General features: G+C 44.7%; 2 protein-coding genes across 3 annotated transcripts in view; both read right to left on the reverse strand.

Moving 5' to 3' along the window:
• Window positions 1–895: 895 nt before the first annotated feature.
• Window positions 896–15724, reverse strand: COQ3 (coenzyme Q3, methyltransferase). Of its 2 annotated transcripts, none has more exons than XM_030555994.1 (7): window positions 15569–15724; window positions 9656–9779; window positions 9044–9196; window positions 7367–7466; window positions 4996–5238; window positions 2756–2915; window positions 896–1528 (listed from the first exon to the last, which is right to left on the reverse strand). In XM_030555994.1, exons 1-7 carry the CDS (start codon window positions 15672–15674, stop codon window positions 1326–1328), a joined length of 1089 nt encoding a protein of 362 aa, XP_030411854.1. In that variant the 5' UTR covers window positions 15675–15724; the 3' UTR covers window positions 896–1325. The 2 variants fall into 2 exon arrangements, with proteins under 2 accessions (XP_030411854.1, XP_030411855.1); XM_030555995.1 differs by having other exon boundaries at window positions 9689–9779; window positions 15569–15723.
• Window positions 15725–25478: 9754 nt separating this feature from the next.
• Window positions 25479–26737, reverse strand: part of PNISR (PNN interacting serine and arginine rich protein) — a 30804-nt gene continuing 29545 nt past the window's right edge. Inside the window, 1 exon segment of the mRNA XM_030555993.1 lies at window positions 25479–26547. Coding sequence (XP_030411853.1) covers window positions 26517–26547 — 31 coding nt within the window. The 3' untranslated portion in view covers window positions 25479–26516.

Consider the following 26737-nt stretch of genomic DNA (forward strand, 5'->3'; position numbering starts at 1 on the left):
ATGGATGGGTGTGGTTCTATGGCCTGTTATGCTATGGTCAGAGTAGATCATCATACCAGTTGCTTCTGGCCTTTTAAAAAAATATATATATTAATTACTGACAATACCATTGCAAAGCCAAAATCGATTAAGCAAACTGGATTCTATACTTTTTTGGGCATCAGATCATCTACTAAATTCCAATTACAAGGCCAGTTGCACCTGTGCAAGGCCAGTGAAGGCAAGGGGATTACACAGAGCACAGAGGATAATTTGAGCTGCTGAACCTTTTACAGGTGATGTGCGACAAAGAGAACCCTGATAACTTTCAGATCCCAAGATGAGTTTGCAGGACTGCAGTTAGGAAAATAAAACAAACCTCTCTCTGTGTAAACTGAGCACATTTGACAAAAAGAGAATTGGGGACAGATGATCATGGATACATGCAACGCAATTTTGTTCAGAGACTCACATTTCAGAGCAGAATAGCTTTTTACTAAGTATACCTCCCATCAGCCCCGTGAAGTAGTTGAAGGATTGTGACATTCACAGACCTCAGATTCTATGACAGATTGTAAACAAACTGCTGCCCTGATAACTGCGGCTTATTGCTAGAAAAGTGACTGTTTAAATTGTGATGATTTTACTTAAACATGGAGGACCTGATAACAGGTCCCATTTTTGGAGGGTGTGACAGGTTGACATTCAGGGACCAGATTCTCAAGTGTGGTGTTGCCACAGATGAACCAGGCTGCAGTACCAGTGTAACCAGCCATGGAAGGCTCATACCAGTGGCTCAGAGGCAGAGCAAGATCTCGTATGTCACTAACCTTCCCTTCTTTTCCCACAGTATCCGGAACGGAAGAAGGAAAAGAGAGTTTTGGTGTTTTAACAATTAATTAAACACAGACACAAGTTTCTGAGCAGTGCACTTCGGTAGTTTAATTTAAAAATTGCTTAAATCTTTCTATTTACACAGTGTATTGCATTTTTAAAAGTGACTTCAAATTGAACTCAGCATAAACCCATTACGCTCTGGAGTCCTGTTGAAACCTGTGTTTTCTTGGTAGGACTGTAAAAGCCATCAAACACAAATACTGACAATAATTTGAAAGTTTGAAATTGTTTTCTCATAAAAACTTCTCTCCAAAAACTTTGCCCATCTTAATCCTACACGATTCCTGAGAGAACTAACAATTGTTCTCCCCTGAGACTACATTGAAACAGACTGGCAAAAACATCTTAACTGCCATTTACATGAACAGCAGACTTGTTGCAAACAGTTTTATTATAATCATTTATGCAAATCTTCCTTCAACTTCTTGCTGCTTGCCTACTACCGTGTCTCAGACAGTTGTGCTGGCACTAGCTTCGGCTGGATGCTCCTCCTTATCTGTCTCTGAAGGCGGCTCTCTTGAACTTGATTGTTCTTTTACCCTACATTTCATGGCATGCACAGCATAGTTAATGCTAGTGCTTTCAGTCCAACTCCAGGACCCTGACAGGGGGTTGTATGACATTCCATTCACTGTCTTGACTAAAAAGCCATCTGTAAAAGAAGGGAAAAAAGACAGTGATCCTAGACAGTCTAAATTCTAAATACACATTCTTCCACTGAGCTTTAGAGCAACAATACTGAGTCATCAGAAGCATATTTATGTCGCTCAACTTTCGCAGATTCAGGTCATCCACTTCAAAATGGAATATATACCTCTACCCTGATATAACGCTGTCCTCGGGAGCCAAAAAAATCTTACTGCATTATATTGAATTTGCTTTGGTCCGCTGGAGTGTGCAGCCCTGCCCACCCTGAGCACTGCTTTACCGTGTTATATCTGAATTCATGTTATACCGGGGTAGAGGTGTATCTATGGAAGATGCTGGAGATTTAGCTATGAATGAAGAAGCTATGCTTAGCTATGCAAGAAGAATATGGATCAAGGAAACAGTGTAAATAAAGAGCAATTTTATGCTCTCTTCTTAATATCCTTTAGGTTCATCATATGATGCTGCAGCATCCCAGACCCAGCAGGATACAAGATAAAAGATTGAGTTCAGACATCAGTTTGTTTATAGTGAGTTACAGAAAAAGTGAGGTGCTTGCTGCAGTTTTTTTTTTGTTTATTAACTTTCTGTAGAGAAGAAGTATCTGAAGGAAAAAGCCAGCACCTCAGAAATCAGTCTTTTAGGAAAGAATTCAAACTGGGACCACTAGTGTGACTTAGTAATATACTCTCTCAAATTTTATTGGAAAGTCTGTGGTTAGTTATCAACTTCAGACAGCTTTTAAATGAAATGTTTTAATAAATGTAAGGCTAGTGAAAGATGATGAAGACAAAAGCCCTCAGTTTATACAATGCAGCAGCAGTGCAACCTTTGGACACTGGCTCATCAAGTATCTCAACCCTGACCTAGAGGACTCACCCTTAGAAATGAAACACTATTGTCTCCAAAAAGAGACCAAGAATTTGCATCTTTGATGCTGTGGCTATCAACAAGGGGGCCAGTTGTGATGGTGGTTTTGTTTAGTTGACCTCTGTATGCTTGAAATTGAACTGAGACCATCAACTCTAAACACTCAGCAGAACAGCCAGAATGTGGTAATGACTTTTAGCTATGCCTGACCTACGCCTAATCTGAGCTGCTAACAGGAGTACAGAGCTCTTCATTTCAAGGTTACCAATCATCTTAACTATCTAGCTCCCTAACAGTTGCCATTATAATCAGTAACACTTGGATCTCTCTATTCAATCCCGTCATTCTACTTGACACTTACTTGAGTCTAGCAGGCATTCTAGCTCTTCAGGTGAAATAAACTTCTCCCAGTCATGGGTGCCTTCTGGTACAATGCCCATTATTCTCTCTGCAACTACAATCCCCAATATATAGGACAACTGTGTTTTGTTGATTGTAGTAATGAATAACGAGCCTTCAGGCTAATAAAAATATTAAAATAATATTCTATTAGCAGTACATTTAATTGAACAAAAAGCATGAGGACCCTTCACATGAAAAAAGTACAAGATTAATCATTTCTGAACTTCAAGTACAGAATTTGTCCATTTTGAAGCCGTGGGCTGCAGGAATTAAAGCTACTTTAATTGATACACGTACATAAATGTTTTAAGACATCGGTAGGTGATAGAAAAATCAGGATGTTATGTTCTTTTTGTAAAAATTGAGTCTTTTCAACATTTAACCACAATCAACATCTTTCAGGTTTTGGATCATTTAAAAAGAGCAATCATGCCCAGAAATATCTATGCTAATCAAGGATAACACCTAATAAATACATGTAAATGATCCCCAAGCAGAGAATGAATTACAAGTATAAGAATGTGTATAGCAGGGGTAGGCAACCTATGGCATGCGTGCCAAAGGCGGCACACGAGCTGATTTTCAGTGGCACTCGCACTGCTCCGGTCCTGGCCACTGCATTTTAATTTAATTTTAAATGAAGCTTCTTAAACATTTAAAAACCTTATTTACTTTACATACAACAATAGTTTAGTTATATATTATAGACTTATAGAAAGAGACCTTCTAAAAACGTTAAAATGTATTACTGACACGTGAAACCTTAAATTAGAGTGAATAAATGAAGACTCGGCACAGCGCTTCTGAAAGATTGCCAACCGTTGGTGTACAGCAAACACAAGACAATATCTTATCTTATTTTTTAAGCTTCAATTTAATTTAAACAAACATACACACCCTTGTCCATGGCAACTACAAGACTAGTTTGGGCTATTTTCATACCTAACAGTGGCTGCTGATCACACCACAAATCTGTACAGCAAAAACTGCCCAAGGACATTTCTCTTACAGCGAGTGGGATCAGTGGGGCACTTACTAATGGAAATGCTTGTTTGCGTAGAGGACTTTTATGAGCAGCCAAATGGATAGTGCAGCCAATCAGTGCTCATTTTTTGGGGCTTTCTTTTGGGCCATCATTGAGTGAGCGTTGTCCTGACTAGCAGACTTGCTATTTCAAATAATATATATTCTGCATCCTTGTAAAAATAAGCACATTAATAAACTTATATTGCATAGTTCATCCTCAAAGACCTTAAAACAGTTTACAGACTGTACAGAAAGATCACTTTACCCACAGACATGCAGCCATCTGTGAAGCAGAACACAGGCATTGTTTAACAGGTGCAACAATGTTACACTACACAGCAGTTCCGGACAAGAAGTGAAACTTAGTTTATCCATTGAAACGATAGGTAAGATTAATTCCCATCCTGGAATTTGGCCATAACACAAAATCACCAGCAAATCTTCAAAACATACAGCAGTATAAATTGCAAATTATGAGATATCATTGCACAATTAATATACTTCTAGATACAATTTTGTTTAATTGATTCTCGGTAAGTGTTTACATTAGGACATGCAAAGAACAAAAGTAATACTTAGAGGTCCTGTGCACTGGTGGAAAAAGAATAAATTTCTCTTGTCCCTATCAGACAGAAGATAGTGATGGTTCCTGTTCAGATAAAGTATGTTCCCTGTGTGACTAGTTTAACAAAACTGTGGAGTAAAGGAGAGTCCCAGTTTGCACACTGGAGCTACCATCATCCTCTACTAACCAAAAACAAGAATACTAGAAAAAATAAAATAAATCTCAAGCATGTCTAAATGTAAACATGGCACTCTTTAAAGCAATCCAGGAATATGTCTAACTTTTAATGCTGAGTTGGAATAAAATGCCATGAGACAGAAGTTTAACTGCGAACAGAACTTCAGTGCACAGTTAATTCATATTTGCAGACACCATAAACATAGCTGTTAGATCTTCCTCCATCAGTGGAAAAAATCAGGCTGCAAGAACTTTTCATTAGGTTTTGACCTTGTACACAATTTAATGGAAGTCATGGTACTACTGCAATATTAAGTGATGATGTCACTGAGGCCTCTGGGATCTACATGTGTTCTGATTAACTTTTTAAATAAAAACTTTATTAAAGAAGGAAGGAACAAACATTTTCTACAATTAAAACAAACACTTACTTTTAATACTTGATAGCAGTACTTGATAAACATTTCTAGGTCAGCCACATGCTCCACTACTTCAGAAGCAACAATTACATCAAAGGTTTCTGTAGTCTCTTCCACAATATCCTCCAGTGAACATGGTTTGTACTGTATTCTCTTGGCTAGAACTGGATCAAATGACTTGTGCTGTTCTGCTGTTCTAATATTGTCCTCCAGAGGATCAATTCCAGTAACTGAAGCTCCCAGTCTACCTAGAGGCTAATGATATACCACTTGTTTATTCACTGCATTAAAACAATCAGTATAAACATAAAGCTCTATGTAAATTGACAGATTCTAATGTTGAAGTCATAGAAAAATCTTGCAGTAAGCATCATTAGAACAGTGAGACAAACAGCTTTGAGGGGTGGCCTTCGATCTGCAGCATTTTAAAAAGTTTATTAGAGAGAAAGCACAAAAAAAATTAGATTTTCTAGTCTTTTAAAAACTAATTTTGTCAAATAGAAGATAGTGATTCTTTTACATCTGTTTTTAAAATAATTGTACTTTGTCCACTTTGCCACATGAGTGCAGATTTTCTCCACTGCAACTATCACAGAGACACTGTTTTTCTCCACTGGTTTTTTTAACCTATACTTATGGTCACTCATTAGTGAAATGGTGAATCCACATGTCTTTTTAATGATTACTCTATACATGATTATCTATGATACCTGCTCAATGCTGAAAGCTGAATATTCAGATGTTTACTAGGAAAGTACCAGTCTTGACTGTCACTGAAATATCATAAATGTGTTTTTTCCTCAGAGGTTGATGTCTCTTTTGAAACTGGAATACTTTGTGCAACACAACCAACTTTATGTTATTGGAGCTCTAAATTCACTAGTTATTAAGCTTGTGAAAGTTACAAGCCCCACTGGCTTTACCAGCAGAGTGAGAGAGCCACTCATCCATATTCATTCAGTGTGTGGAGCTTGGAAGTACTTTGAACCAGACAGTGAGAACTTAGCTAGATGGACACATGTGCACAGTATATCCACCCTTACGCACACATGCAAAATTTTCTAATGCTCAGGTACAATTTTCAAGCAGTCATAATTTTATTAACTAGAAACCATTTGTTTTATTTTTCTAAAATCAAGCAAAAGTACTAATAGTCAATGAGAATTAAGACCATACCAAGTTTCCACGTCAGTAGTTTTTGCTCTAGCTGGCTCACGTATTTAAGGGATGGGAGGTGAAGGAGGAATTGTTTTATAACAGGGTAAAGATACACATTTTTCATTCTCTCGCGGTTAAAAAGGATTTACCTCTAGCTACCAGAAATAGGGGGAAGGGAGAGACCCACCTTTGTGCAGACAGCCAGGGTGAGTGTCTGTGCTACACTTCTGAACATAAAAGCTTCAAAAAATCTTGGGCTGCTCTGTGGGCTAGAGAGATCCCCAGTGTAACTTAGACAGTCCTGGGGGCCCATCTAAGTTAAAGCAGCCCTGTGGGTCACAGCGCTGACCAGAATTTGTATGTTACACTCCCACCCTCAACCTGGGGTGCTGGAACAATTTTTATACTGGGGGTGCTGATAGCCATTGAACCAAACTGTAAACCCTGTATATAATGGAAACCATTTCAAGCCAGGGGGTGCGGCAGCACCCCTAGTTCCTGCACCTATGCCCTCAAAATGCCCCCTTTCCCCAGGCTTGTGAGGGGGTCCTCATGAGGCATCCTTACAACTGCCCCTTGCACCATAGGAATCCTCCTTATGCCAGACACGGGGCTTTTAGGGCCCCTTTGTACAGCCTCAGTACTATTAGGTGGTGTCAAGGGGCAAGGTCAGAGACGAGAACTTTACCCAATATGGAAAATTTAAGCCCAAAAGATGACGGTTTCAAAAGCGTCAAGCATGTGAAAATAGGTTATAATGGAAAACATGTTACTTCATTAACAAGAGTGGTCATGATAAAAAGTGATCTTTTACTAATCCCAGCCCCCAACACAAATAAAAGTTATTTTGCAATGACTTTCCAAAGGAATGCTAGAAAGGATCGATGCTATTTTGCTGTTTGCGACAATATTTGAATAATCTGTTTGTTGGTTAACCTTAAGGTTTTAGCACCTCCTCCTATAGTTTCTCTTTTCTTAATGAAGCTCAGTTGTTTATAACAAAACATTGCATGTACTTTTTTTAACACAAATACAAATGTGGTTTTGTAGAATTTACTGCAATCCAAAATATGCATTTATCAATGTACCAATATTACAGAAAAGGGCCTGGGATGGCTCCTCTTCATTTGAGATTTAGGAGTTAAATAAACAAATCGTAACACCTTTCAAAGTCTTCATATGCTCCTTAGCTAGAGAGGCAGGAACAACAAACTGTGTTTCTTACTTCACTTAACAGTCCACCACCACAGCCAACATCTAGAATCTTTACACCGGACAGAGGGCTTCCCAACTGATGATCACTACTCATGTTCAATAGAGTATCTCTGAAATAAAGTGTACATAAATAAGCACAAAGATACAAAATGGTTTAACTGAAATGTTTCCTTAAAATTTATGTTAAGTGCCGTATATACTCGATCATAAGCTGGTTCGTTTATAAGCCAACCCAACTCTCCTGCCCCAGATGGATAAGTAAAAATGGAAATTTTTTTATAACCCATTCATAAGCCAACCCTATAATTCAGGGGTCAACAAACTTTGGCTCCCAGGCCATCAGGATAAGCTGCTGGCGGGCCGAGATGGTTTATTTACCTCGAGCGTCCGCAGACCCGGAGGTAAACCTAGAGTAAACAGAGTGTCCCAGTGCGCCAGCTGCTTACTCTGATTGGCTGGGACAGCAACTGGTGGGGAATTTTTTTTGGGGGGGGAGAGAAGCTAGGAGTCAGTGACCACCACCCCACATAGACTATCAAGGTTAGAAGGGACCTCAGGAGGTCATCTAGTCCAACCCCCTGCTCAAAGCAGGACCAATCCCCAGACAGATTTTTGCCTCAGTTCCCTAAATGGGCCCCTCAAGGACTGAACTCACAACCCTGGGTTTAGCAGGCCAATGCTCAAACCACTCAGCTATCCCTCCTCACAAATGACCCCACCCTAGCCCAGGACCCCCACACTCTCCCCATCCAATCCCTTCCCATCTTATATGGGGAGGAACAGGGGAGTATGTCTCTGGCCTGGCTGGAGCTGCTCCGGAGGCTGAGCAGAGAGGCCACAGCCTGCTCCGGTGGGCGAGACCGGGCGGCGCAGCCGCAGCATGTTCCAGAGGGCTGGGCCAGGCAACACGGTCGTAGTGTGCTCCGATGGCCCAGGCGGCACAGCCACAGTCTGCTCTGGAGGGCGGAGCTGAGTGGCAAGGCTGCAGCTGCTTCAGAGGCTAGCGGAAGAGCAGCGTGGCCAGAAACAGAGAGACTCTGGCCCCACCTCTTCCCTTCTGGCTCTGCTGGCTGTGCTGCCTCTCCATTCATGAGCCGACCCCCTTCTCCGGTGCTTCCTTTCTTACTAAAAAAATTCAGATTATGAATGAGTATATATAGAGAGGGAGAGGTGGGACATAGCCCCTCCCCACAACAGAGGGAGCAAGGAGAGGCAGCACAGCCAGAATGAAGAGGTGGGGCCAGAGTCTCTCCACTTCTGGCCACGCTGCTCTCCTGCTAGCCTCCAAAGTGGCTGCAGCCATGCTGCTCAGGCCTGCCTCCCAGAGCAGGCTGTGGCCACGCTGCCCGGCCCGCCGGAGCACACTGCAGCCGTGCCACCCGGCCCAGCCTGCTGGAACATGCTGCATCTGCGCCGCCTGGTTTGGCCCACCAGAGCAGGCTGCAGCCGTGCTGCCCAGCCTGTCGGAGCAGCTCCAACCAGGCCAGAGACATCCTCTCCTGGCCCTCCCCAGATAAGGTGGGAAGTGATGGGATGGGGAGAGTGTGGGGGTCCTGGGCTAGTGGTGAGGTCATGTGATATTTGTTCAACAAGTTGTGTCTCATTTTCCTGTCTAGTTATTTTACACTGTTTTTAGATGGATACTTAGAAATAGCATTACATAGCAAAAGTAATCCCAAAACTGTACCTAATAAAAGGCACTCTAATATCATTCAGAGAATGCAGGGTGGAATATTCTCCTTGTTCATCCCACCACCTATGTGCCAAAAGCTGGAATTTGTTCATCTCTTTTGAATCCACTGTTGTGTGTGAAGTGCTGTATAACCTCTTCATAGCAGACCTAAACAATGAAAGCCAAACATCATGTCATAAACATGGATACCTGGCACCAAAACATGTGACTGAAACAAAAAATTGGATTAAGAGGCGGGAAAAATATTTCCTTCAAGGTGGGAGGAGGGACAAAGCCAGAGAAAGCACTTTTTATTCATTATATCTCACTGTTTAGAATCTAAAACCTCTCCTTTGAACTTAGTTAAGACCATTTAACATCACACTGAATTAATAATAACTCTGAGCATAAAACAGATTATGGAATGTACATAACATTGGGGATTTTTTTTAATTTAGTAGTATGTATTTCTGTAAAGTAACAATAAAAAACATGATCAAAAATTATCTGAAAAACTCTTCTGAAAGATCAAAACTGATTTTATCAGATCAAGTTCTCATCACACATCAAGCTCATTTTTATACAGTAAAGGATGTAACAGATAATTCTACTAGCTACTGTACTTACATGCTGCTTTTCATTTCAGTCAAATGGACAAACCTGGTACTGTTGGATGTCAACTGCATTTTCCAACTGTCATTCTCACTGAAGCCCCCAGGGCCTCTCTGAAAAGCCGGACCATAATGGTCACCTGCATATATAACAAAATCAATGCAATGGAAATCATCAGCTTTATGATCATTCAGAGATTAAAAAATCTGTTTGTCAAATTTGTTTGAAACATTATGTAGTGGTAATAGGATTTTAAATAATTAAAATATGCATCCAGGAGCTAATCAATGTATTTACCTTTACCTGTGAATACATTGTTTTCCTCACAAAACAGGGAGAAAAACCAGTCCCCTGTTTTTAATAGATTTATTAAAAGAACATGCAAACAAATACAAAGCTAAGCAAATCTATCACCGATTTACTTCTAGTTTCCCATAACTAATCAAATATGACACAATCAAATTAATATTACAATTGAAATTCAATTAACAGATCTGTGGTTCAATTTATCTGGTTTGCCAATTACTACAATAAACTTTTAAATCGATTTACTACGTTAAAACAAGAATTACTTCAACACTTCATAGGAAAGTTAAGAAAGAATCCATTTCTTTTGATCTAATCAAGTGATCCAAGAGTCTGCTAAAAACAGAAGCTGACTCCTGCCTTTGCACTACGAAAGTACAGCTCTTAGAGCCTGTCTACACTGTAAATGCTAGACAGGCACAGCTGCAGTGTGGCATTTGTGTATCTCTGTAGGCACCACAGTAAAGGGGGTTTTCCGTCACTGTAGTTAAGCCACCCCCTCAAGAAGCCATTGCTAGGTTAAGGGGAGAATTCTTCCATCGACCTAGCGGTGTCAATTCCACTACAGTGTTCAGGATAGCAACTGTGGAGGAGCTAGAGATGGAGACGCCTGTCATGAACAGCAAGGGTGGGGGGCTATGGCAGGGAACTCAAACCATGCCACAAGCTAGGAACAGTCTAAAACTGTGCAGGAGTCTAGCCAGTTCCACCTGGAGAGCACAGATGAACCCACTGCAAAAGGGGAAGGGGATTTGAATAAGTGCACGAACAGTTTCCCTTGCAATTTTTTTTTATTATTTTCCTTTCCCTCAAACCTCATCTCCCGCCTTTGTTCCCCATTTTAAAATGACACCAGTCCCATTCACAAGACAAGACACAGGAATCAACTTTTCATTGCTGTACTGGTGTCATGTTAGAAAACACATTTCAAAAATGGTTGTATGGCAGTCTGGTCATACAATACACATTAAATCAGTGTCTTACTCAGGAAGCAGTGGAACAAACAGAGGCAGACTCGAGGTCCACTTCTCATTTCTTTGGCTTGTTGGGCTGGGGGGGGGCACCCATGTGGATTACTATGTTTATCAGAATAGGGATGTCTCTTTTATCCTCGAGAGATCCCGATAAAACTTTCATGGAGATATTCTGCAATCCTCTCCTGAAGAATTCTAGGGATGGTAGCTGTATTTCTTCCTCTGAGATAAGACACCTTCTGATGCCACTCTGTGATGAGTTCAGCTGGCATCATTGCAGTAAACAGGCTAGCCCCACACAGGCCCAGGCGGCTTAATACTATACTATAGCAGACTGGCAAAATGCTCTTTTATGGCCTTCCTCAGACACACTTCTCCTCTGCTAGTAGCTCCTGTGTCTGGCTGTTCAAATTCAGCAGACAGCCAATCAACCAGATCTCTCCAACCCAGTGGCAGCTATTCCCCCGTTGCTTCACAGATGTTGTGCAGTATACAACATGCAGCTATAACCATTGAAATGTTTCTCACGGAGATCCAATCTAGTAAGTAAACACCACCAGCGTCCCTTCAGTCTCCCAAAAGCAAATTCTAACGTCATTCTGCACCTGCTGAGCTGAGCCAATTAAACTTTCTTGGTGTGTGAGATGGTCAGTGTATAGCTTCATGAGCCAGGGAAGCAATGGGTAGGTTGGGTCCCCCAGACTCACTATTGCCACTTCAGCATCACCAATGGCAATCTGCTGGTCGGGAAAGAATGTGCTCACTTGCAACTTTTTGAAAAGTCCTGTATACTTCCCTGATCAGCCACACTGGTATCAGTGAAGTGCACCTGGTGATCTACTAGCACCTGCACAACCACAGAAAATTAACCGTTTCTGTGTGGCAAGGTGTGCTGGTGCCAAAATAGGGATGTGTGCGCCATCTATCACCCTATCGCAGTTCAGGAACCCCATTACTGCAAATCTGCCTACTGTTTCCTATACATTACCAAGAGTCACAATTCTGCACAGCAAGAGATGTGATCCAACTGTGTAAGGCCATACAACAATGGGCCCCACACTGTGGATTTTCCAACCCAAAATTATTGCCCATTGACCAGTAGCAAGCCAGCGTTACAAGCTTCCAGACACAAGATCTCCACTTGCTTCTCCACTTGTCAATGCTGCTCTCATTTTGGTGTCCCTGTTGCGGAGGGCTGGGGTGAGCTTGACACAGCCCCAAGAATGTGGCTTTTCACATCTGAAAGCTCTACTCATCATTCCAAACCTATATTATGATGCAATCCCACCTATCAGTGCTCATTTCTCAGGCCCAGAAACAGTGCTCCATCATGCAGAGGAGCTCCGGGAATGCCGGCAGCAACCTGGCATTGTTTTTCGCTATGTCCCTCAGCATTCAGTTATTGTGCTCAAATTACGCTGCATTATCTTCATCACAATCCTGATTGCAGCAGTAATCCCTCAAGCTGTGAAAATACTGGACAATTGTGTGCCCTGCATTAGCAATGCAGATGAGAACTGTACTGGGCTCTGCCGGCTCCATACTTCTGTCAGGCTGATGGCGGACACCAAAAAGTACTCCGAGTGAGCATGGTGGGAATTTGACCCCTCACTCCCATAAATTTGTAGGCATTTGCTACTATTCCACAAAGCAATGCGAAATTGTCCCAAAAGGCACTGCGCCAGAAAGCAGGGCACACTGGGATACCTAGCCAGGATATACTATACTTCACACTACTGTTACATCGACACACAGACTCTGGGTAGGTGTACACGGTACCAGTGCAAGCAACCAGAAACACACACACCCATGCAATACACATATTTTGGTGGCTGTATAAATACGTAATTTGCATCGACCAAACTTTATAGTGGAGACCCCAATACTGCAAAAACGTATGCACATGCTTAATTTTACTACCACAAGTAATGCCATTGACTTCAATGAGACTTCACGATAGTTAAGTTAAGGATGTGTGTGTTTGCAGACTGGGATCTTAATTGGCAAGCTCTTTGGGGAAAAGGACCATTTTTAATGTATATGTACAATGCCTAGCACAACAGGACTCTGATCCCTGATACATTTGCTGCAGGGAGCCGAGAGAAACAGGGATCACTGGTGCCCAAAGGCACAGTTTCAAAGTCTGGGAGGTCCCAGGCTTGCCCTTGTGGAACTTTGTGAGTTCTTGAGGCCCAACACACAAAAAGGATCACTCCCCAGGAACAGGTCGCAAGCTGGGGCATAGACCAGACCCTGTGAATCCATGACAAGGGTACTCTTTAGAACTTTACTCCTCTAAGCCACCTTTGCAGACCAGTAGTTCCATTCAAAATTGCCAGCGTCAAGCTTTAATAGGGCAAACACACCATGAAATGCTTCTAAGATTATTTTTATATAATTAGTTTCATCCTAAATATATTGACAATTATCTTTCCTGTTTAAATTACTATAGCAAAGTAGCTAATTATTACTCACTGTTGAACTTCCATCGTGCCAACTGACCAACCCTCCATTTGTTTCTAAAAAGCTACTCCTCCTTACATATTATAACAATTTAGTCTGCAAGTACAGTATTATGACATTTCTAAGCTACTGACCACAGGAACAGCTACTGCAATGGTGGGCAACCTGCAGCCCGACAAGATAACCCACTGGTGGGCCGCAAGACAGTCTGTTTACATTTGAACAGCTGCCTGCAGCTCCCAGTGGCCAGGAACGGCGAACCACAGTCACTGGGAGCTGTGGGTGGCCATACAAATGTAAACAAACTGTCTGGCAGCCCGCCGGTGGATTACCCTAATGGGCCACGTGTGGCTCGTGGGCTGCAGGTTGCCCGCCACTGAGCTATATTATGTAGCTATCACCACACATTTTACTTTGTGCCCCTTAATTTTGTGCTGTTTATATCTTTCACAATGATTTGAGCTTGCTAACATAACTTGTTAGGGTCATGCAGAAGTGTTGGAAGGAGAGGTCCCAAAAAAGGTCTGTCACTAACCCATGGAAGCTAACCTTTACAGAAAGCCCCTATGAGCCAGCTGAACAAGATAGCCTATGGTGCCACTTGTGATCAAACTCAGATATTCTGCAGATAACAGCAGGAGCCCCTAGTTGTACCCCTAGTGTTGGTTTTCGCAGAGACACACTAAACTAGCGAGCTGAGCTGTTTCCATGGGTAAGCTCCTTGCTCTGAAAGTTAACTGTAGCCAAGAAAGGACAAGGAGCAGACAAGGAGCGCTAAAGAGAGTAAGCTGTGAACTATATATGCTGCAGCTCCCAGAAAGACCCAGTGAAGTGAAATCACTGTGCATAATCCCAACTATACATATAAAATGATGAGGTCTAATTTAGCTGTTACCACTCAAGAAAGAGATCTTGGAGTCATTGTGGGGGATAGTTCTCTGAAAACATCCACTCAGGGTGCAGTGGCAGTCAAAAAAGCTAATAGAACACTGGGAATCATTAACAAAGAGATATATAAGATGACAAAAAATATATTGCCTCTATATAAATCTACGGTACACCCACATCTTGAATACTGCATGCACATGTGGTCACCCCAATTCAAAACAGATATTGGAATTAGAAAAGGTTCAGAAATGGGCAACAAAAATTATTAGAGGTACGGAACAGCTTCCATATCAGGAAAGATTAATAAGATTGGGACTTTTCAATTTGGAAAAAAGATGACTGGGGGGGGGGAATATGATAGAGGTCTATAAAATAATGACTGGTGTGGAAGAAAGTAGTGTTATTTACTCCTTCTCATAACTGGAGAATTAGGGGTCACCAAATGAAATTAATAGGCAGCAGGTTTAAAACAAACAAAAAGAAGCATTTCTGCACACAATGCATAGTCAACCTGTCGAATTCCTTGCCAGGGAATGTTGTAAAGGCCAAGATAATAACAGGGTTTAAAAAAAGAACTAGATAAAGGCATGGAGAATAGATCCATCAATGACTATTAGCCAGGATGGGCAGGGATGGTGCCCCTAGCCTCTGTCAGAAGCTGGGAATGGGCGACAGGGGGTGGATCACTTGATGATTACCTGTTCTGTTCATTACCTATGGGGCACCTGACATTGACCACTGTTGGAAGACAGGGTACTGGGTTAGATGGACATTTGGGCTGACCCAGTATGGCCACTCTTACTCACAGAGAGCCTAGCTTCCACTGGAGCTGACTAAATGCTGACAAACACGGGTTACCAGGGGCCGTAGGAGGCCACGCTACTGTTTTCGGCGAGCTAGAAGTAGCCCTGACAGCCGGCTAGCACTTCAGCATGTAGCTGTCCTTGCCACACGCTGCAGCTCTGGACCGGGGCAGGGCTGCTGGGTCCCGCCGCGGCACGTTTGCGCTGTGCCCCGGCTAAGCGGCCGCCCGCCCGCCCGCCGCACAGCACTTCGGGGTCATGGCGAGGCGCCCAAGCGCTGTCAATCAAGCCGATGTCGCAAGCCGGCCGCAGAGGCCCCGCGCAGGTTCCGGGGCCCGCACCCAGCGTCACAGAGCGCTACCGGCCCCAGCACAGCCACAGGGGCTGGCAGGCACACGTAGCCCGGCCGCCGCAGGCAGGCCCCGCAGGAAACCCCCAGAGCCAGCTAGTGCCGCCGCCCCGCTTGGCTCTGGCCAGGCCCAGAAGGTACTCACCGGCCACTGCCCCCAGCCTCCTCCCGGGCGGGCCCGTCCCACTGCTCCGGCCCCGCGGCCCGACTAGAGCCCGGGCTGCTCTGCCCAGCCCGCCGCAACCCCACATTGCCCCAGGCAGAGCGCTGCCGCCGAGCTCCGCCCCTAGCGGGACCCGCCTCCCGCCGCTGCACAGCGCGGTTCCGGACTAGGTGGGGTGAGCGGATCGCGAGAGGAAACTATCGGGAGGCGGGGAGGACACATGGGGCCGGGGGCGGGGCAGCCACAGGCGCGCGTCCCCGACGGGAGCCTTTGGGGTGGAGGGGGCGCACAGCGCTGGGAAGCTGCGAGGGGGCGGAGGGCCCCTGCTCCACCCCCCTGCAGAAGCGGCGGGACAGGGGCGCATGATCCCAGTTCCAGCCCGCTCCGCGCTGCTGGCTCAGCCCAGCTGACAGTCACCTCACCTCACAGCAGGGCCAGGGGAGGGGGAAGGGCTTGGGGCAGTGAGTGTCTGGGAGGTGCTGGTGGGGTGCCAGGCAGTGGGGGAGGTTTGTGTGTTTTGGGGTGCTAGGCAGGTGGGGAGATCTGTGTGTGTCAGGGCACTGGGCAGTAGAGGTCTGTGTGGGGAGCTGTGTAGTTGTGGTGGTGGGGCTGTGGGGAAGGGCATTGGGCCGTGGGGGAGATCTGTGTGTTGGGGCACTAGGGAGTGGGGGTTATGTGGGGGGGCTGGGCAGTTATGGTGGAGCTGTGGGCGGGGGGGCACTGGGCAGCAGTGGTGGTGTTCAGGGTACTATGGATTTGTGGGGGGGGCACTGGGCATAGTGGGTCCAGGGGGTATTGGGCAGGGGAGCTGTGAGGCACAGCATGGGCCCACCCCCAATAGGAAGGGCCAGGCATACCAGTGTGCATCTGATCATGCCATGCTTGCCCCTGGCCGACCCCTCCCCCCCCACCTTCACACCTGAGGGCTGGTGTGGGGGGTGGGTCCAGGCGGCACGTATCTGGGGCAGCTCCCCGGAAGCAGCAGGCATGTCCCTCTGGGTCCTAGGGTCAGGGCAGCTGGGGAGGTCTCCACATGCTGTGCCCACCACTAGCGCCAGCTCCGCATCTCCCATTGGCCGTAACTGTGCCAATGGGAGCTGCGGGGATAGGGCTGTCATGGCATGGGCAACATGCAGAGTCCCCTGGCCACCCCTGACCCTACGCATCAGAGGGACCTGCCTGGGGTAGGGGTGAGGTGGCGCTTACCTGAGGCGGCTCTGGGGAAGTGGCCGTCAGGTAGGATCATGGGGCTCTGTGTGCTGCACACGCTTGCAGGCCCCGCTTCCGCAGCTCCCATTGGCCGTAACAGAGATGGCACTTGTGATGAGCGCAGCATGCGTACGGAAGACCCCCTTGCCCGCCACTGTACCTAGCTGCCGCAGGGCCCTGCAGGCCACTTCCCGGGAGCCTGCCAGCTAGGGTGACCAATCCACTCCAGCCTCATGCCAAAATATCGGGACAAATGGCATCCCAACAGTACATTGGTTGGGACACGGGACAAACAACTATATATCGGGACAGTCCTGATTTTATCAGGATGTCTGGTCACCCTAAAACTGGGCAGTGGCCCAAACGGCTCCTGGGAGACGTGCAGACACAGGTGCTGCGATCGGGGCTATCACCCCTGACCCCTGCCAGTGGGGAGCAGGAGTGGCAGAGCCCCTGCCTGACCCACACTTCTTTATTTACATGCCCCAAGCCAGACTGAAAAACATGATCACCGCACAGCATACAGCAGCCTCCTGGGAGAGCCCCTCTACCTGCCTCCCCAGCGCTGCAAGAAGGTCACTGCTTTACTGTCCTACAGCCCTACCCCTTGTCTCCACTTCCCGCCATCCTTGCTTTTGGGGATTGTCTGAACACAGGATTTGCACCGTTTATTTTAAATCCTTTTAAAATTGATTTAGTTAAACCTGTGAAAACTTTAGTGTGGTTTCAACCTAGTTATATCAATGGTACCTGTATATATTCTGACACATTACCCCAACATCGGAAATAAATCTGACTGTGGAAATTATAGAGGAATCTCTCTGCTAGCAACTTCAGGAAACGTCATTGCTAGATTTCTTTTGAACCATCTTCTTCCTCTGTGAAGACATTCTTCATGAATCTCAATATGGATTTATACCAGCATTTCTCAAATGCAGCCACCTAGGGCTTTTCTTGTGGCCACAGCATGCGGGGCTGTGATCTGGTGAGGGAAGGAAGAGGCAGCCTCTCACGCAGGACTGCTATTAGAGGTTGGGTCCTGCCCCCACTCTGGAGCCACAAATGCTGGAGGAAAAGGCAGCCAGCAAGTTCCCCACCTTCCCAGGGACAATGGGGTTGTTTTTCAGCTCTGGGGTGGCAGGCAGCGAGCTCCAGCCATGGGGCTTTAGGCTCCAGCTATGGGCCCTAGCTGCATGGCAGCAGACAGTCTCCCGCCCCAGGCTCATCCTTTCCCCACTGCTCCCCCCCTTCCTCCTGAAGCCCCAGGCTTCAGTCATGTGGCAGCAGGCTCCAGCCCATGGCTCGCCACCTCTTCCCCATTGCCTCTGGCCCCTGCTGCCTTCTCTGACCCTGCACTTCCACCATGCAGCAGGGGGCTCCATCCCCCAGGCACAGAGTTTCAGGCTCAGGCCCAAGCTATGAAGTTCTGGCCCTGGGCCCCAGCTGTGTAGCAGCAGTGGGTGCTGACCCCAGGCTCACCCCCCTGCCCCACTTGTCCCAGCTGCCTCCCACGAACCCATCAACTCTTCCTCCATTGCACCCTGCTGCCTTCCTCTCCACCAACCTATCCAGGGCTTAATTTGTCCCAGAGCGAAGTAAGGCTATTTGTTAATATCACTTTTCACAGCAGATTTAGGAGCCAGCTAGGAGACTATGAAAATGATATTAACATAAAAGTATTTCTTTTTACAGCAGCAGCTGCAGGAGCTAGCAAGTCTTTTAAAAACAAAAAAACAAAAGAAATAACAAAAAAGACAAGAACGTGCAAAGCACGCACCTTGTGTTTCTATGTTGTTTAGGGCCAGTAAAGAATGGAGACAACAGTACATTTTTATTGAGTGTGGGAAAAAAAAACCCTACATAAATAAATTACAATGATTTGGACATGTATATGTGCATATTTGTTTTTCCTAAAGTTAATTAGTACTTTAAGAAAAATTGTCAGAGCAGCCACCAGCACAAGTGCGTGGCCATATTCTTAGGCCACCAAAAATTTTGTTGTAAGAACCCCTAATTTAAACCATCTAGAGAGGTAACACTGACATGTACTTTACTGCTTGCCAGCTGCAGGAAAAATGTAGAGACCACAGACCATTATAGCTGGTGTTCATGGACCTGACAGAAGCCTTTTTCTCCATCAAGAGAGACGCACTGTAGAAAATCCTTCTGAAGTATGGATGCCCACCGATATTTATCACCATTCCTTGTCTCTTTCACAATGACTTGGGCCTTGTCTACACTACAAAGTTGCAGCGCTGGTGAGGGGGTTACAGCGCTGCAACTTAGGAAGTGTACATACCTGCAGGGCATTACCAGCGCTGCAACTCCCTGTTTGCAGCGCTGGCCGTACACCCGGTCGTGCCTTGGGTGTAGAGGATCCAGCGCTGGATCACCAGCGCTGGTCATCAGGTGTAGACACTCACCAGCGTTTTTGTTGACCTCCGTGGAATAAGCAGGTATCCCAGCATACCTGAGGAAGGCTCTCTGGTAATTAAGCAAATTCCACTGCCCTCCAAGCAGGTCTCCTTCCCCGCGGTGTGCTCTGGCGTTCCCCGACCCCCCCTCCAAGCAGGTCTCCTTCCCCGCGGTTTGCTCTGGCGTTCTCCGACCCTCCCTCCAAGCAGGTATCCAGCCCCGCAGTGTGCTCTGGTGTTCCCCGACCCCCACTCCAAGCAGGTATCCAGCCCCGCGGTGTGCTCTGGCGTTCCCCAACCCCCACTCCAAGCAGGTATCCAGCCCCGTGGTGTGCTCTGGCGTTTCCCAACCTCCCCTCCAAGCAGGTCTTCTTCCCCGCAGTGTGCAACAGCGCTGCAGCGTGGCCACATCTAACACCACTTGCAGCGCTGGTTGCTGTAAGTGTGGCCACTCTGCAGCGCTGGCCCTATACAGCTGTACTAATACAGCTGTAACAACCAGCGCTGCAAAATTGTAGATGTAGACATACCCTTGGAAGCAGTGATCCTTTGTAATGGATCTACTATGGTGCCTTTTAAGGTTAAGACATGCATTAAACTGGGCTGTGTTATTGCCCCAATGCTCTTCTCCATCTTCCTCGCTGCGATGCTCTATTCGATCACTAACAAGATTCCGTGCAGCTAATCTATCAAATAGATACTAAGCTGTTCAACCTCGGCCACTTCTGATCCAAAACCAAAACATCACTGACCTTCATCATTGAGCTTCGGTAGGGTGATGATGCTGTAGGGGCAATAACTTTTGAGATTTCCTGTGTAAAATATTTTCTCCCCACCCAGGTTCCAGGCTCCTTTGCAGTACTGTTCTTTCCAAACTCAGGACTTGAGATGGAAGAAGGAGAAGAGGTAAGTTACAATATCTGGGTAACTCCCACTTGGGGCCTCTTCTCCTTGTGCTGGAGTAGCCAGCTCAAGGTGGTGGTGGTGGGATTACTTTGTGTATTTGTGTATTTCTCGAGCTCCTACTGGTGGGAGAATCTATGGGAGATGTTCCACATATAGCAACTGCAGTGTCCACAGAATAGTGGGTGTAACTGATTGCTCAGTAGCTGAGTGAGCCACAACTGTCTTAGTCCAAGTTTCAGAGATTTCTATCTACCTCAGTCTGCAAGTCCCAAAATAATGGAGTCCACAAATCTCCCAAACTCCTCAGACATCTGGCCTCAGCAACCTACAGGCCCAATCTAATCACTTTTTGTGCAACAGCCCTAACCCCTCCTACCACTTTGCTGCTCAAAACTTCTGCTTATATCATTCTGCCAACAGACCCAGCCAATCTAAAATGGCTGCATTCACGGTGTCATAATCTGCTGCTTGTTCATCACTGAGTGACATTGACCTTTTTACAAGAGATAGAAAGCCACATGTAGACCCATACCCTCTTTTCCCAGTCTGCTCCTGAAGTCATTTTCTCAACTGTTAACAAAAAAGGCTCAGGGTCATCCACTAGACCCATTTTGCAGTGTCATGCCCATTGCTGGTTATCATTCCCCTATTGAGGGATTCACCACTTCTCAAGAACTATTGCTGCACATGCAATTGGCCTGCAATACCATTACTGTAGATTTGTTGTTCGCTTTCTAAGATAACAAGATCTGTGAAACTCTTGTAGGGGTGCTGTCACTAGGGATGGCAACCTTTGGCACACGGCTTTGGCACAGGTTTGTTTACCTGCCGCTCTGCCGGTTTGGTCAATCGCAGGCTCCCACTGGCCCCAGTTCGCCGCTGCAGGCCAATGGGGCTGCGCGGGGCAGTGGCGGCAAGCACCAGCCCCCATTGGCCTATAGAGCAGGTGAACACAGCCAATGAAAGATGCGATTGGCTAGAACCTGCGGACGTGGCCGGTAAACAAACTGGCCTGGGCCGCCAGGTGCTACCCTGGCAGGCCGTGTGCCGAAGGTTGCCAATCTCTGCTGTAACGCCTACCACTCACCTAACTACATAGGAGTTCCTCAGATTCCCAGTCTGCCCCACTTCAGCTTCCCTTCCAGTCCTTCACATACAGTGGAGTAGGAAATCCCAGGACAAGCCTCTAAATTGCATGAGGTTCCCTCAGACTGGCTTTCTCTTTGCAAGCAGTCCTCACACACCCTTGGTGAGTTCACTGGCTGTGCACTTTATTTACAGTATCTTATGCAGACTTCATGTCCCATTACCAGGTTTCTCCCAGGCTTCAACACCCCTCCTACCACAGGGTCAGAGAGGTCTTACTAAAGATCTTGGGCTGTTTTACCTTTCCTTCTGTTGCCTGTCTCCCATTTAATAGTCCTTAGCTGAGCTGAATCACCCAGTTCTAATCAACTCAGTCTGGCCCATGTCGGGCTGCTTACAAAGTGCAGAGTGGTGAGTCAGCCCTAGGCTACTCCCACTCTGTCACAGGTTGGTTTTGTGTGTGTTTGCAGAGGACATCAAAGATGTATCTACATCTTATTGAACTATATTGAGTTAGTATGAACAGAGGAGAGTAACAAAAGCTTGGACACAATACAATGATTGTACTGTATTAAGAATTTAAAAGTTTTGTTTCCAAGCTGTAGCAGGCAATGGGAAACACTGAAACTTTGGGTAAGATCATCAATGGATCTGATGCTAATTGAGAACATTAAACTAATAGTGTTGAGAAATCAAAATGATGATAGATAACAAGTAGCAATTAACACATCAACTTGGAAGCAGTAATCAGAATGCTCGAATCAAGTGGTGGTGGTGGTTTTTTAGTGGATTATAATGTGCTAAAATAGAGGAACAGGTATTAGTGTGCTGCATTACTAGGAGGAAACCTAATCAAGCAATTTCTATTTTTGGAATATGGAATTACTGAAATAAGGAACAAGGGCCCAGATCTACAAAGGTACTTAGGAGTCTAAACCACAGACTTAGGAACCTAAGCCTCAGGCACTTACATTTCAGTTTTGGTTCTACTATGATCCACAGAACTTCTGCTGAACCCAGTAGGTGCCTAAACTACTTGGAAGCCTCAGTTTTCAGGGTGGGAGTATCCTAGCATCTATGTTTTTGCATCTGGGCATGCACATAGGTGTGCAGCTGCCTAGATGGAGACAGCAAACTCCTGCCTAGGTCCCAAAGCGATTCACAACCTCAGAGGAAGACAGGCGGCCGAATGCCTAAGTCACATTCAGGGCCCAACCCAGTAGGTGTGCTTACAGACTGGATTAGGTCCCATTCAAAATTTGGCCACCTGAGATGATGTTGCCCATCTTATTACTTTTAGCCCAGGGGTTAGAGCATTCACATGGGATGTGGGAGGAACAGGTTCAATCCCCCCCTCTCTGCCAGAGGGGGAAAAGGATGTGAATAAGGGTTTCCTGCCTCTCAAGTGAATGCTCCAACCACTGAGCTATGTAGTACTCTGATTTTGGAGGGTTTCCCCAATCTCTCCTATTGAAGTTGTGCCACTGTGGCTAATGAAAAAAGGTTCTAATAAAAAGAGTTTGGGACTAATGCATAGAAATTAAGTGCTTCCTTACTACATTTTTTTGAGATAAATGGGACACACTTATAGCCACAGTGATTTCTATCTCCACAAAGAGGACAGAGACAGGACAAAGAGAAAGACAGTAGCTGCAGTCCTTAAGAAAATGCCTTTGTACAGTAAAAAAGAGGAAAAAAAATAAAATGAAGAAAAGAGGGCAGTAGAAGTAACCCTTTCATGAAACCAAAAAAGCCTTCATTTGAGAGAAGCCTTACAGTGCTTAAACAGGGTGACTGAGACAGGACTCTCTGATACTCTTGGTACCACTTTATTCATTTTGATGATGAAATTTTTAAAAAGTCATGTAATGTTAAAATGCATTTCCATGTACAGGGCCGCCCAGAGACGAGGGCAAGTGGAGCAATTTGCCCCGGGCCCCGCAGGGGCCCCCACGAGTTTTTCGAGGGCCCTGGAGCAGGGTCCTTCACTCGCTCCAGGGGGCCCGGAAAACTCTCACAGGGCACGGGCCCCCGGAGCTTTTTCCACTCAGTCTTCAGCGACGGGGGGTCCTTCCACCAGACCCAGCCCCCAAATTACCGCCAAAGTGAGACCCACCGCCAAAGTGCTAGGTCTTCCGCAGTAATTTGGTGGAAGGGGCCCCCACTGCAGGTCTTTGGGGCACTTCGGCGGCAGGTCCCAGAGCAGAAGGACTCCCAGCCTCCGAATTACCGCCAAAGCAGGGCCCCCCCCCGCTGCTGTAGACCCCAGACCCCCTGAATCCTCTGGGCAGCCCTGTCCATGTAACAATGTAAACACTAGAAAGCCAAAAAACAATGCAGCAGGCTCATGCAACATAAATCTAGGTGGTAAGTACTAGTCCACTACCAGTAGCAAGGCTTGAAAAAATGTGTTGACATTAACCTGTTTCTTTCCAGTTCAAACGAAACATCCTCTGGTGCTAGGTTTACATTTGTATTGCCACAAGTTCACTGCCTCACTAATAAATCAGCTTCCACGCCCTAAATAAAATCAATATTGACACTTCCTCCCATAACATATGTTGGGTTCACTCAAATTAATTCTGGACTTTTCCTTCCTCTTTTTCACATGGGTAGACATGCTGCTTGCTAATCCTTGCGGGAAAAGCAGCAGCAGCAGCTTTGGCTACTCTACTCCTCCACTCCCCTGAACTTAAGAGAGAATGCTGCTCTGTCCCCTTTGTAGGAATGTATTACTGAAATACAAGCCATAATTGGCTATTTACCCCATAAGGTGCCTAATAAGTATGATTTCCTGATCAGGCTTAGGCATTTTTGTCTTCTAGCTCTTCAATCAACTACGGGGACTATTGGTGAGCTTGGGATAGGATGCACATAAACTATTTAAAACCATTCTGTAGAACCTAATATAGTCAGTTCTACTGGAGGTGAGATGGATGCAGGGATCAGACATCTGCTGGCTCTAAGCCTTAACTGAAACTCTTGGAGCAGTTGCAGAAAGTAAGGGTTTAACTACATAATTATTCAAGGACAAGGTTGGTTGTAGGCCTCCTCAGATAGTCGTGCCTATGGATTCTTCATTCTTAGATTATCTGTATACCTTAATGGTCTCTGTAGCTGCAATCACTAATATTTAGGTGCTTCCTTCAGCAGTCTAAACATGCATGGAGAGGTTCATGGTAAATAGCATGGAGTCTTCTGCTCTTGTTCCTGGTTAGAGGAAACTGGTAATTTAATTTTAAGTAATTTATTTCCTCCCTCATCATCACAATGCCAATTATAATAGAAATTATTTGTGAGGGAGGGTTGTGAAGTCAACAGTCTCAATATGTTGGCTCTCTGGAATCTGGTTTTAGTTTCAAAAGACAAACTGGATGAGGACAACCACTAAGAGGCCCCTGGTCTCACAGAAGTTTGTCTTGGTGATGAGGACATACAAGAGGCCTTTTCACTTTGGAGTGCTTTCGGGCCTTCTGTAAACCCCTCCCCCCAGGTAGGTTCATAATGCTCAACAGAGCCAACAGAGAAGAGGGGAAGAGGAGAAAACAAAACTCTACTGGTGTACAAAGCTATGGATATGCTTGCTTGCTTGACCCCAATAAACACTGCATTGCTTGCACTTCAGACTCTGGTCGTCTTTTTGTCTGCATGACAATAACCAAGGGAGGATGAAGGTAAGCCCTAACAGGGAGGATACTATTTTCATTCCACCCCAGCCTTCATTTGTGAACTTGGGTTTTAAAGAAACCCCATAACATTTACTCCATACACTTAAAAACGTTTTTTTCTTTTCCCTACTACACAAATCTTTTAAAATTATTTTAATCTGTGTCTGTTTAGAACAAGCAGAAGCCTGCACATTTCTAAACTAATAGAGCATCCAAATTTAAAATTGTCTTTATTTATACAACCCCCCCATTATATACTTACCCACAGAATTAAGATCACATCTCCTCCATCTATAAAATTATACCTGGCATTCTTATTTACCCTTCTCATTCAAACATGCTCATAAGAGAACTCTCTTATAAAACACGATGTAGTTTAATGTTCGTGAACGTCAACAATGTAACAAAATTAATGCCAATGTACTGCTAGTAATAGATGTTCTGTATATGCTATTTAGCTAGATCTATGGAATTTTTAAATACAGCAGTACTGTAGTATGCTCTCTTTCTTGGCAACTCACTACCAATATCAGTGCAGTTGTGTCAAATAATGTAATTTCCATAAGTACAGGATGTGACAAAATTCCAGTTGTTGGCAGAGTATATAAACCTTTCACACTTTTTTTTTTTTTTAACTGAACAGATAATACAAGATCTGGACTGAAAACCAAATGCAGCGCATCACGGAAGCTGTATTCCACAGTAGTGTATCTTACACTTAATTGTAGCTGATTGGAAAAAAAAAATCTACGCATTCCCAAATGTCTAAACTGTCAAGATAAACAACTCTTCAGAAAATTTTTCCTTCTTAAGAGAACCGATAGTCTATTGAGAGCAGAGTATTATCCATTATTTTATATTCCAACCAGGATTAAGTAGCGTTTGAATACAAAATAGAAGTGGTTGATTGAGGAATATAGTTCCAAAGCTGAACATTCATGGTGCACTTAATCAGTTACTTGCACATATTCCTACTGGTGCTCGGTTGGGTTTAGCATCTCTCATATTACAGAATGATCTATATTTTACACACATAGCATATGTTACTTGACAGTCCAAAAAAGAAAGAGAACTGTAAAAATGTTAAGACGTTTTCATCTAAAGAAAAAAATAATTAGAAGTCTATTCCTTTTTCTCCCCAACCCCACCCAATTGATTAATCTTAAATCCCTGGACCAAAACAAAATCAAAACCAAAAAACCTCACATACTTTGAAAAACGATAGATGTTAAAAACTTTTTTCAAAGTATTTTTTAAGATTTGTTATACAAAAAAACAGCTGCCTTTTAAAAAAAAGTACTATCTATATTCTAACACGTAAAATTAAGGTGCAAGAATTTTAAACAAAAATGAACTAAAGAGCTTTATTGACATCACAGTACATTCAATAGTAATTTTAAGAACATTACAGCTGAAAGAGAATGGCATGTTTTATATTCTTATTAAGCACTACTGTTTCTGAAAAAATTGCAATACAAAGAAATCCTATTATTTAACTGAGCAGCATTTGGAAAAAAATACACCTATTTACAGTTTAAAAAAGGATTCTGGTTTCACCTACACAGCCACAATGTGCCTCTATAATGAGACAAGCCCTTAAAACTCATGGAATTTTTTAATGTCATATCACTGGTGCCACATCATTCCTCAGCGTTTACGACGAGGAGGGGTGGTTGACCTGAAAAATAAAGGGAAATGGGAAAAAGTTAATGGGGAAAGACACCCCGCCCCAAAACCACACATACTTTAGGCTTAACAATTAGTAATTGTAAAAGACTTCCCAAAATTACTTTTGCCCAAGACAACAATTATAACGAATACCGAATTTTATTTAAAAAAATACTTTTATATGTTGTACACAGGAAGAC

Source organism: Gopherus evgoodei, chromosome 3 (genome assembly GCF_007399415.2).
Source record: "Gopherus evgoodei ecotype Sinaloan lineage chromosome 3, rGopEvg1_v1.p, whole genome shotgun sequence".
NCBI lineage: Eukaryota > Metazoa > Chordata > Testudines > Testudinidae > Gopherus > Gopherus evgoodei.